The sequence below is a fragment of the Solanum tuberosum genome, unplaced genomic scaffold (genome assembly GCF_000226075.1).
Source record: "Solanum tuberosum cultivar DM 1-3 516 R44 unplaced genomic scaffold, SolTub_3.0 scf00177, whole genome shotgun sequence".
Lineage (NCBI taxonomy): Eukaryota > Viridiplantae > Streptophyta > Magnoliopsida > Solanales > Solanaceae > Solanum > Solanum tuberosum.
The window spans coordinates 128,879-141,317 of NW_006239101.1; the positions used below are offsets into that span (position 1 = coordinate 128,879).

The 12,439-nt window shown below is 34.9% G+C and overlaps 2 protein-coding genes across 4 annotated transcripts in view; both read right to left on the minus strand.

Moving 5' to 3' along the window:
• The window catches only part of LOC102577524 (single-stranded DNA binding protein precursor), a gene marked incomplete at its 5' end in the record, with an annotated part of 4,663 nt that extends 1,884 nt beyond the window's left edge, over positions 1-2,779 (minus strand). Inside the window, 3 exon segments of the mRNA NM_001288165.1 lie at positions 149-463; positions 895-996; positions 2,325-2,779. Coding sequence (NP_001275094.1) covers positions 149-463; positions 895-996; positions 2,325-2,711 — 804 coding nt within the window.
• Positions 2,780-5,409: 2,630 nt separating this feature from the next.
• Positions 5,410-12,055, minus strand: LOC102593497 (synaptotagmin-3-like). 3 transcript variants are annotated; one of them, XM_006354269.2, is made up of 12 exons: positions 11,732-12,055; positions 10,500-10,601; positions 10,360-10,410; positions 10,128-10,251; positions 9,909-10,027; positions 9,473-9,574; positions 9,302-9,376; positions 8,388-8,464; positions 7,418-7,667; positions 6,360-6,728; positions 6,016-6,144; positions 5,410-5,912 (listed from the first exon to the last, which is right to left on the minus strand). In XM_006354269.2, the coding sequence occupies exons 1-12, from the start codon at positions 11,840-11,842 to the stop codon at positions 5,784-5,786; spliced, it is 1,638 nt and encodes a 545-aa protein (XP_006354331.1). In that variant the 5' UTR covers positions 11,843-12,055; the 3' UTR covers positions 5,410-5,783. The 3 variants fall into 3 exon arrangements, with proteins under 3 accessions (XP_006354331.1, XP_006354332.1, XP_015167301.1); XM_006354270.2 differs by lacking the exons at positions 10,500-10,601; positions 11,732-12,055 and having other exon boundaries at positions 9,302-9,372; positions 10,128-10,205; XM_015311815.1 differs by lacking the exons at positions 10,500-10,601; positions 11,732-12,055 and having other exon boundaries at positions 10,128-10,205; positions 10,360-10,363.
• Between the last annotated feature and the right edge of the window lie 384 nt (positions 12,056-12,439).

The window sequence follows — 12,439 nt, forward strand, 5'->3', positions numbered from 1 at the left end:
GGGGGGGGGGGTTACAACAGACTAGTACATGTGAATGTTAAGCCGGTACAAAACCAGCCTGAATGGAAAATGAGATCAACGTGTGAAGACACATGCACATACAAAACATAAAGAAAGATAATTGTTTAGCTGAGTAAGGATGACTTACAACACCATCCAAGCTTTCAATTGCATCGTTGACCTCCTTAGCGGAACTGTATGTTACAAATCCAAAGCCCCTTGATCTACCGCTATCTCTATCATAGACTACTTTGGCATCCACGACCTTTCCTTGCTCACTGAACAAGGTCTCAAGTTGCTGTTGGTCAACACTCCATGCAAGGTTTCCTACGTAGACTCTGTTGGAACTGTCCATACTCCCTCCACCCCTACCTCCCTGGTAAGAAGAATTGTCCCCGAAAGAATTCTCCCTTTTGGGTGGTGCTGGCCCAGAATTCACCCTCAGTGCCCTCCCGTCAATTTCCTGCCAAAGGAATCAATTATGCTTAGTGTTGAATTTCAGCAAAGAAATTTTGCATAAAGAAAGTATTACTAATAACAAGCGTATTAGGATCCACAAAATGATGGTTGAGAATGAGAGCTGAAATCACTTAATCAGCAATTTTTATAGTTTTTTTTTTTTGTGTGTGTGTGTGTGTGGTGGGGGGGGGGATTTCATCATCAAAATTAGTATTGAAATCTGCAGTATGGCACATTGCAAAATATGTTAATATTAAAAGGGAGTACTGGTCTTCCGTTATACCATTTTTAAAATTGTTAACTGAACACAACAATTGAATTCCAAAAATAGATTAAGCTATCCAAGAACACGGAAATTCAGGACTTAAGGGAATATTTGGACACACACGTTAGAGCATAATAACCAAGAAAAGACAACAAAGCAAAAGACTTTACATAGCCATTAAATTGTTGACAGGCGGCTTCAACTGCCTCTTTGGAGGACATTGTCACAAAGCCAAAACCTCTGCTTCTTCCTGTAAGCTTGTCATAGATAACCTGCAAAAGTTAGCAGCTCCAGTAAGTCCGATTAAACCTCTTATCCAATTCTTCACATCCTCACTCTCCCAATCAAGATTGAAAACAACAACCATTTATGCTAAAGTCACACAATAAGATTATATCAATAACAAAACCTTAAATGCTCAACATGGTTGCCTATTCAAACATTGCCAAGCGGAATTTCAATTTAACAAGTCCATTAGCCTACCATAAAATCCTTAATATCCTAACTGTACACCAAAAAATCAAGAAGCCGGAACAATTTCCTTCTATAACACCTTAAGGCATAAATAAAAACTTCTTCTATATGACAAGGGAACCACACTCCTTTGCCATAGCTTGCAAACCACACACGAGGGGTAAACCGCACTAGGCAAACCCCGTGCAACGAGCTCACCCCAGAAGGCCAACCCATACTGTCACAGGCAAGGGGTTTCGAACTTGAGACCTCCATTAGGGAAGTCTCAAGTCAAACCATTTGAGCAACCCCAAAGGATTCGTAAAGCATAAATAAACTTATCCAGTAAAAACCTTGTTGAATAGTATAAAAAGCCTCATCTTAAAGTTTAACTTGTTATGATAAGACACATTTACTTGTTACTCTTAGATATGTTATATATCCCCTCATGTATGGGATTGCTCTGATAATAGGTTGAATTGTGGGAACATCTTATCTAACAGACTAAACTGTCAGAAATAGCCACTTTACTACTTTCAGGTTAGCACAAATCATAAATAATCAAAATTCACAAGGTTAGTTATTTAAACATAGCCAAACAAAACTTCAAATCATCTAAACAAGAAGCCTACTTAAAAACAATTAATCATTTACTGCTCTATTAACCTGTTGAATTTTGTGAACATCTTATCTACTCAGAGATAGCCACTTCAATTTTACTACTTTTATGATTAGCAGACCTTAAAGATACAAACTTCACAAGGGTTCTCACTTAAACATAGCCAAACAATCCCTCAAAACTATATAAACACATAAACCCCACAAATAAGATTAAATCTTTCTCCCTTAACAATGCATTACAATTTACAAGCAGCAAAGTTTAATAAACACTTCAATTTCACTACTTTTTTTTATGAAAAGGGAACCCAGTGCAGCTACCTTTGGATGCACACAAGGTAAACCCCACTCCTATCCAATAGCTCGCAAACAATGCAAGCCCAGTGGGACGAGATCGACCCAAAAGGCCAATTCTACTACTTTTAGGTTTGCAAAGATTCAATTTTTTATTACCTCAACCATAGCAAACAAAACCTCAAATTACCAAAACAACTAAACCCCACAAAAAAAGATTGAATCTTTTAATTACCTCAACCATTTCAACATCTCCAGCACGCTCAAAAAGCTCAGCAAGAGCCGCACTGTCAACACTGAAAGGCAAATTACCAACAAAGATTTTAAGGTCAGGATTGGCATTACGTTCTTCATATGAAGCACCTTCATCACTCAAACCCCCCTCCTCCTCATCATCATCACCAGCCTCAACTTCCTCAATTTGGTCAAAATCAGAAAGGGTTACTTTACGAACAAAACGAGAAGATTCGAAGTTTCTTGGGGTTGAAGAAGATGATAAAGAAAGGTTTAAAGAGGAAGGAGGAAGTGAAAAGAAGGAAATTGAAGTTGTTTGGGAAGTGGGTTTTGGGAGTGTTTGTGGTGTAAGTGAAAGGAAATGGAGGGAAGAAGAAGAAGAAGCCATTGGAGAAGGGGTTGAAGAAAATTTTGAAGATAAGGTTTTTATTGAAGCAAAAGAATTGTGAAGACAGAGTGTGTTGTATGTAGATATGGGGATTTATAATGTGAAATGTTGGATATTTTATTGGGAAGAGGAGATGTGGTGTTTGAAGAGATATTTTGGGTCCATAATGATGGAGATTTTTGGGTTTGGGTTTGTTTTTAGAGGATAAGGCCCATGGGCCATGTTTGTTTGAGGCATTAAGTTGGGTGTATTTGTCTTGGAAAAATTTCAAGAGGGGTCGTTTGGTAGAGTGTATTAGTAATGTTTGCATTAGCAATGCATGTATTAGTTATGCTTGCATTAATAAAATTATTTATAAAAATACCCTTCACTATTATGGTGGAAAAGAAAGAAAAAAAAAAAAGGTATTGAGGGGCAATTGGGTCTTTAATTGCGTTAATGCATGCATTAAAATCATTGCATTGCTAATACCTAGAAATCCATGGTATTAGCAATACACACCTTAATATACAATAGAGTGTATAACTAATGCTTATAGGTTGGAAAAGAGTACCAAACAAGGTACTAGTAATATACAAGGTTAATGCATGCATTATTTTTTTTAATACACTCTACCAAACGACCCCTTAGTTTTTGTATTTTTCTTTCAAATCATAGCAAAATATATTGTATCCATGCGAACAGTAGCGGAGGGAGGAATTTCACGAAGAGGGTCCAAAAATTAAACAACAAAAACTCTTTTTTAAAATGGGAAAATTTGTTGCAAGTGAGATTTGAACACACGACACTAGCTCATTAAAGTTGTCTAAACATACATTCAAGACATCTTAAACCACTAGGCTATAACAATCTATTATGTTAAGGGTATCCAAAATATATTATTTAATCACTTCGTGTATCATTTTACTCGTATATGCAGTATTTCTTTTCTGATGAAGGGTGTCCAATTGGACACCCTGACTACTTACATGTGCCTATTCCCCTGCGTGCGAATATAAAATCTAATTCTTACTGAAATCATGTGAATACCATTTTGAATATTGTAACTTTATGTGTATGTATGTGTGGCTAATTGTATTTGTATGTATTTATTTTCAGAGCAGAAGTTGGATGCATATGTGGTTAATTATATGTGTATGTATGTATTTTCAAAAAGCAGAAGTTAGAAATATGTGTATGTATGTGTGGTTAACTGGGTATGATATATGTGTTTTCAAACAGTATGTGCACAACATTGACCAACTGTATGGGGGAGGCCAACAGTATGTAAAGTGTATGTGATTTTTCCATGTATTGTGAGGATTGCTAGTCTTCTAGGTAAATAACTCAACATTTAACTAAGTGCATCATTTAGCCTTTTTGTAGCATGAGTGTCGACAAAAAATATTATATCAATTCTGAAAAATATATATATTTAAAAAAAATAATTATGAATTCGCGTGCCCTATATTTAGACTATAAACTCGTCACTGGGCAGGGGCAGTTAGGTTTTTTAGAAAAAACTATTTTAGAGTCTGAGGACCTTTAGTAGTGTACTTTACTTGAACTAGCAGATGATGTGTGTATTAAATGTTAATTTCTTTCTGAAGTCATTGCACAATATAAAGTAGTAATGGTTTAGACATGTGAAGAGGTGATGCATACATGCCTCAATGTGAAGGTGTGAGATGATGGTTATGGATGATTTTACGAGAGGTATGGTAGGCCGAAGAAGTATTAGAGAGAAGTAATTAGACAGGATTTGGCATAGTATCAACTTATTGAGTACATGACCTTAGGTAGGAGGTTCTCGAGGACATGGACTAGGGTAGTAGGTCGTAGTGTTTTGTCTTGTTATCCATTTATTCTAGTAGCCATTGTATTGCTCCTATAGTTTCTAACTCTTCAATTTCTGTTATTATTTGTTGTTTCTTGCACTTCAATTATCGTAACATCTTATGTTTTCACTTCAATTACTCTTTTTCTAGATTGCTTTGGATTATTTTTCTTTGATCGGAGGGTTTATCAGAAATAGTTTATCTACCTATGAGATAGGGTAAGATCGGCGAACACTCTACCCTCTTCAGACCCTATTTTGTGTGACTACGTACATTGAATATGTTGTTAGATTGTTTGTGTTATTTTTTCAAAAGTACCCTCTTGTTCTCCTGGCTTCTAACTTCTCCAACAAACTTTAATACAGTGATTAAACTTGTAGCTAGGTTGTAGATTTTTCTCTTCCTTTTTTTTCAGTGTACCAACTAAATGGAATAAAACAGTTCCAGTTGTAAATTATGCAACTTCTAGTGTTTCACAATAATGGCAAAGGCAGTTGCCACTTGCAAGGGCACAGCTGCAAACTGTCTCATTTGCTATATCAATTGGCAGCCAAACACACAATATTTTGGACCACATCTTTTTTTTCTTGATTCAAATAATACCTATGGTTGGTGCCACTCCACATAGATACACAACTTTCATACAAATTCATAATTCAAATTGTCCATAAGTTTTTAAACTTTAGTTGCCATTTGCATAGAGATAGAGTCATAAATGAATCAATATGGATTTAATTAAAGGTCAATATTTGTCAAGATTTTAGTTTATCAAATACTAACAAAAAATCACATTTTAGAATTTAGTTTATAGAAGCTTGGTCAAACGTACGCTTAGTATCTTGATTAAATAAATCTTAATATACCATATTTGATACAATGAATTCATATAATCGACCTCAACTAAGTAAACTTGAGATGTAGTTTATTCATTATTGAATTGATACTGACATACCCAAACAAGTATATACATGACAAGAGAAGATAAAAGGTATATAACAGTACTAGTAATAAACATGCTTATGTGTGCATGTTATGTTTGTATGCATTTCTTTTCATGGTTTATAAACAAACAAAAAAAACTGGGCATTGTGCTATGATTTTGAGAAACACAACAACTACTAGGAGAAAGACCGTCCAAACTACGCCTCAGTCCCAAACAAGCTAGGTGGGCTATATGAATCCTCGCTTCATCATTTAAGCTCAATGTGATTAATATCAAAATGGATAATTCCGAATACAGAGAAGGCTGCAGTTGTTAGATCACCTTCCATCTGATGTCAACATGTAAAATCCCATCTTTAGAATTGATGAGATGGTACTTCTCGTTGATACGTCCATTGAAGATAACATCCTTCAGTTGGATATCGACATAGCCAAGTAACTCCTACAGACGAAAAAGGAAATCAGAATGCAACAAATATCAGTTTTTGTATACAACAATTGCAGTAATGGAAGCTGAGGACACTTGTTGACGATGGTTCGTTTACCTTAGACCTAAAACCAAATCTTCTCTTCTTGCTCTTGACTTCAATATGGATTAGCTCCTTCAATGGAGCGTCTTCCAACATAAACTGGAATTCTTCTTCCCATTTTGGATTCCACGTTTTGTTCCTTGCCTACAGGTAGTCGGTAAATAAAGGTTAAGGCAACAGAAGCAATAAGATGGTAAACCAAAGGCGTACGGAGCATGGGTTCAAGTGAATCTAGTTTTTTTTAACTGAACATAAACACACACATAAATATTAAATTTTGAATCTTAAAGGTTGAACTATCAAGTTTAAACTATGAATACGACTCTATGGTTAACTGTATATATGAGTGTAAGAATCACCTTAGTTTTCTTTTTTTCTCCTCGAAGCACTACGACTGCATAAGGATTGGTATGGTTCTTCCCTTCTACATCTTCAGCAGCAATAACGGTAACCAAAAGCAAACCTGCTCCACGTAAGGAAATGTCATCTGAAAGGCTTGAAATACTCTCCTTTCTTTCGTGAAAACTAAGAGGTCCACTAAACTTTATACTATCTTCTTGGAAAGGGATGAAGGACATTTCCAACATAAGTCGGCCTCGCGGCTTCTTATTCTGAGGGTCGTTTGGGTTTAAGCTGTGGACCAAATCAAGAGTTAGTTCTTTCTTCTCATATGGCTTGAGCAATTTCAGTGGCACTACTTGCATTCCCAACTTGTCATGTGCCCCAATCTGTGAAACAAAGTGAAAATCAGAATACATTAGTTCTTATTCTTGATAAAAAATAATCAAAATCAACAGGTAAAGTATTTCTAGCGATTCATGTTTTTAAGGAGATTGTTGCAGTACCTCTTTTTTTAGAAAGGCATAACACATAAACAAACACTCAACCAGTAAAACACTCCAATTTTGAGAGTGCACATTTAGACACCTCAACTTGGTCTCAACTGTCAACTAAACACTCTAACTCATCGGCCATCGCCATTGTGTCTTGTGGACAACCGACGAGTAATTTTGAACATCAAGCTGGAAATAAACATAACCTTTGCATTTTACCACCTCAAAGGATTCAAACTGAAGTTCTTAATAGTTCATAAACAACTTTGATATTACATCTATATAGATAACTTCTCTAGTTTTCAAAATCTTACGCTTCTCCACCAAGTTGATATTCAACCATTTTACTCTTAAAGCTCCAAGAAAGTAAAAGAGGGTCTTTGAAATTTGAGATGTATGGTGTACATAATACAATTCCTTTTTAACAGAAAATCAGAACCAGGATTGTAGCCATCAGAAAACTACAAAGAAATGTACGTATGTATAGCTTTGGAGTACTATGATGGTCTTTGATTCTAAAGTAAAAAGTTTGAAACACCAATGTGGTGCCACAATACCATGATATATCAAATCAAGATTCTGACCTTTTCCCAGTCATATAGATGCAGCTGCAGAACTTGAGCCTCGGGATCCTTAACGGTCAATTTGAAATCCTCATCCCACACGGGATCTAGACTGTTCATCTTTACAGTAGTCTTCTTTGCTGGAAGCATGTCCCCACCTAAGCTGAGTTTAACATATGGATCTGATTTACTCAAAAAGTCCATGTTCAAAAGTTTCTGCGCTCTCAGAACCTTCACGTGTAGTATTCCAACAGGCTTCTTCACAGCTCCTCTATAAAAAATACAAAAGCTAATGTTAGTAAATAGAAATGAATTTGAGCATCCAACCCGATACTGTAAGGCTAAACCACTTTGGATGCGTTTAGGTATCCGATATAGGAGACATCATATTTCTAAGACTTTCATCTAACCAGACCTTAAGGCATAATCTATGTGGCTCGACATACAGAAGAGTGGAGCGGAACAAAGAGTTCGTTCAACAGCCTAAAGAGTGTGTCTAGAACAGTGCTAGTGACTCAATGAGCACAAGAGAGAAGCCTAGATCTAGATTGAGTGAGTGCATAGAGGAAGCCTAGAGCTTTAGAATAGGTAGAGACAATATAAAATTTGGCTTTAAGTAGAGAGAATTGTTTGAAACCAATTTTACCGAGAATTGATTTTAATAATTGGAGTAGACTCAAACCTTTTAAATCCCTTAGGATGCCCTGTGTAGAATGTTACATATTTTAACAATAGAAATTTGAAACTTTAGCAGTACACAAGGAATGGTACAAAAACATGAATTCGAAAGACTTGGACAAAGAAAAAAAGAAATTTTATAGGAATAGAATAAGGAAGATGACTACATTTTGTGAAAACCAAAGTCTAAGAAATTGCATTAGGCTACTATAACAACAATGCACACGTATCACGACAACAGAAGTGCAAATGGATGTCAGGAATTAGTCCATTGACAATATTTCAAGTAAATTATTGTTTGTTAACAACTTACATTGAACTGTCAAGAATTGGTATGTCAAGTGTTTGTGGCCAGAGGTAAAGTCTGGCGACTTGCTTGCTTATAGTTTCCTGCCACCCAGTGAATTATCAAATAAAATTATCTGAGAAGGATAATGTATAAAAGACTCCTGTCTGTAATACAGTCAGTTTGAATCTAGAAACACATAGAATGATAGGGAGAGCTGCAAACTTTATTCAGTTTATGTACTTTCGAGTGTAGGTAAACAACAATGGCCAACTTTAGATACAATGGTATCATAATATTTATACATTTACAAAGGAAAAATTGGTATAACAGACTCATTCGAGAACAATACATCTTAACTCTTAAGCAGATAAATCATGTTATGTTACTCCCTTTTATAAGCTTTCCTAATTCAGTAACTTTATCTACTATAATTCAGTCATATCAAAACCAATGCATAAGATTTCAGGGTACGCATTTTCTACAACTATTAATCTGCAGCCACGAATTCACCCAAGCCATTTCTATGATGTCCGGTATTAACTATTTCCTATCTTATTATTGCATTAAACTCAAATGCATTTTACATCTCTTAGCAACCAAACATCTTCCAGCTTGTTTATTTACTTCAAGAATTGTACTGTTGAAATAACATAATTAACTCAAATTACAGATTGTTTTTGTATCAGTGCCAAGTTGAAAGATTTTTTCTGTAAATTCCCTTGATGCATACTAATGATCACGGGTCAAAGAAATAATCTTGTGATTCTATCCTTGGAATCGCAGATCAAATTGGTGAAGTTCTCAGAAATGATTAAACTTGATACCAGTCCCTTTGCAACAAAAAAAGGAGTGAAGGAACTTTTGACTTCAATCCAATGCAAGCTTAGCCTATGGAGTTTAGTACTTAAGAAACACACTAGGTAAAAGAGGAAGCATACCTGAACAAAATGGTGTAAACCGGGGATTGCCATGAGATCTCCTCCAATTACTTTTAGCCCAAAGTCTACCTCTGGCTACATATATGATTGTTATTTTTAGTTAGAGAAGTTATAAAGAGTTATTACCATATTATTCGTTGAAAGCCACAGATATTTTGCAAGCTTACGTACCTTCTTTGTCAATGATACTACTATGTTTGAAAAGCATGGGAAGGTTGGGACAAAAGGTTTCAGTGTCGCCCTTGCTGTAGCAGCAACTTGGAAATCTACCAACTGAAGATAAATATAGCTAAGCTTGGTAAAAAAAAAAAATCATGAAGAGTTACACTATTAATTTTACCCAAAAGTTGAGTAAAAAATCATTCTTTATGTTTATTTTGTTGTTCTTACAATAACATCTTATTGAAGCAAATTGATTAATCTTAAAGATACACTAAAAACAATAAATTGATTAATCTTATAGCCTTGTAGCTGAACTCTACTAAAGTGATCAAAAGAAATAACATAAATCAGATAAGTTACAAAAAAGCAAATTGCAAAGCACTTTTGTTTGATGATCATGTCAATCTATCTTTCGAAAGAAGAACATAAGGGAAACTAGTCTTACCTGTGCCGAGATTTTTAGAGATAATAACTTCAATGCCACAACTATATTTGGATTTCCAGCCCATCTGACCGCAAACTCAAATACTAGCTCCTTTTCATTGGAATCATATACTTTAATACCTGCAATATTGATCGATCTCAAATGAAACACGAGCAATTCCAATTTATAGATGGTGGTTTGTCACAACATTTCATGTACTAGATGAAAAATGGTGCTCACCATGCAATCTAGGAGGAATTGTTCCAAGAGTAAGTTGCTCAAACTCGATAGATTTTATCTGATATTTTCCAATATACTCTGCAAAAATAGGTTCGGATGTGCTTTTAATAATTCCACAAATTGCCTGTAAAGGAAATAAAATCAGGCTACACTATTTAGGCATGCTGATATACTTCAGACCATTTCCATGAAATGATATGTCGGAAATACAAAGTGAAGAATTTGCAATTACCTTGTCAAGATAAGGCCACATATTAGCTATAAACTCATTGAACCAGTTAACCTACACACCAATAGAAGCATTGACTAGATAAGATTGACTTGGGATATTAGGATGAAAGAATTTAAATTCAAAAAGGGGCAAACACTTACCCGCTCGTAGTCTGGATTCATCACCCATAAGGGAAGTTCAGGTAGAAGATCAACTAATGAGTTTGGCTCAATTTCATCAAATGGTGAACTTTCTGGATAATCCTGCAGATTTGCATTTGAGAAGTTCAGTTCAGTTCACTTTCGAATAAGTTGGTTTGCATTTGTTAAACCTTATAAAGAAGAAGAAATTTGCTCAAAATGTATCTCTTTCAATTCTATATATCGCATATCAACATGTCTATCTTCATCTTTACATAAGAATACTGGAAATAAGCTGATTCAGGGCGGGTTATGTAGGTTCAACTCGGTGGCGGAGCCAGAAATTTATACAAGGGGACTCAAAAGTAGCAACTTTTAGCCTCTTCTTCACTAAAATTTTCACTTATGTCAAGGGGTTCAACAATTTATATATTATCAAAAAAAAAATCATTTTTTTCCTATTTCACAGTATACGAATTATAAAGGGGACCTAGCTTCACTTCTGGTTCAATTGAACCCATTACTTCAGCCTCTAACTACATGTACATATGAAGAAAAAACTAAAAGACGAACATATAATAATATCACACTCATTCCAAATCCACCGACAATAGACCCTGAATTTGCCAATGATTTTAGACCAACATTAGTAAAATCAGCTACTTCAGCATCGCGTCATCAAACACTCATCTAATATAACTGAACAAAGCTAACAATTTCTAGTGAAACACCATTCAAGACAACAGCATATGCAGAAAACAGAACCAATATACAACAACAACAACAACAAAAATCACATAAGGTAGAGACATTGTTTCCGATAGCTTGTCGGCTCAGTAAAAGCATATCAACACCAAGTATTGGAAAGAAATACATTAGTGCAGAAGTCATGCTAAAAATTAAGGAGAAAAGAACAGTAGCAACAAAACATAACCAAAAATACTACAAAGTCAGTCATTCCAGCTGAAATTTCATCAAATAGCTACTATCCTATTACGATCAAACCAAAACAGTGAAAATAAAAACTCAATCTTTTACAATTGAAAGCATTGTATTTTACCTTAATAATCTCTACTAAAACACCATTCAAGACAACAACATATCCAATATACAACAACAACATAGGCAGTGCTCAGCTCAAGTAAAGCATATCAAAATCAAATATCAAATAATTACTATCCAATAATGATCAAACCAAAACAGTAACACAAAATAAAAACTCAATCTTTGACATTAAAATCAGTGCATTTTACCTTAACATCTCTGGCCTCAAAGTATATGAACAAAAAATACCCCACAATCAAACCAATCGAAATTCCAACTCCAAAACCAAGAATTCCTAATAAACTTCCAAAAAACCCCATTTTCTTTAATCATTCAAAAAATTCAACAAACCCCATTTTTATATCAAGAATAAAGGAACATTCAGACCCAAATCCATTTTTTGATTCCCTCAATATTGTACATGCCACCCATGAAAATTATCATATTATAAAGAAAGATAACAATGTGAAGAAAAAAAAAGGGGGGTTCTTTTTTTAGGCAAAGCTGGCGCCTAGTTATTGATGTTGAGAGATTTTGAAAGGAACGTGTAGAAATAATCAACATTAACAAAATTCAAAGACGTGGCTTTAATTGAATTATCAATGAATATTATTATAAAGTTTCTTCCTTGCACATGACTAGAAACGGCAAACGAGCGAGTCGAGCCGAATATGAATCGATTAAAAATGAGTTAAATAAAAATGGATAAGTTACTGGACTCGACTCACATTTTAAATGGGTAAAAACGAGTTACCCAATGAATAATATGGATAACTATATTTATCCATATTATAATAGAAATCTTGTTAAAAGCTTTAAAAAAAAATTATCACTTCACTCCATCCCTACCAGCCCCCACTGTCCCAAAAAAATTAAAACAATTCCACCCCACCTCTACCAGCCCCCCTCCACACCCC

Coding starts and splice junctions, on each gene's coding strand:
- LOC102593497 (XM_006354269.2), bottom strand. CDS start 11,842: ATGGGGTTTTTTGGAAGTTTATTAGGAATTCTTGGTTTTGGAGTTGGA. Junction 7,668..8,387: donor CCAATTCTTGACAGTTCAAT/GTAAGTTGTTAA, acceptor TATTTTTTATAG/AGGAGCTGTGAAGAAGCCTG. Junction 6,729..7,417: donor ATCTATATGACTGGGAAAAG/GTCAGAATCTTG, acceptor TTTGTTTCACAG/ATTGGGGCACATGACAAGTT.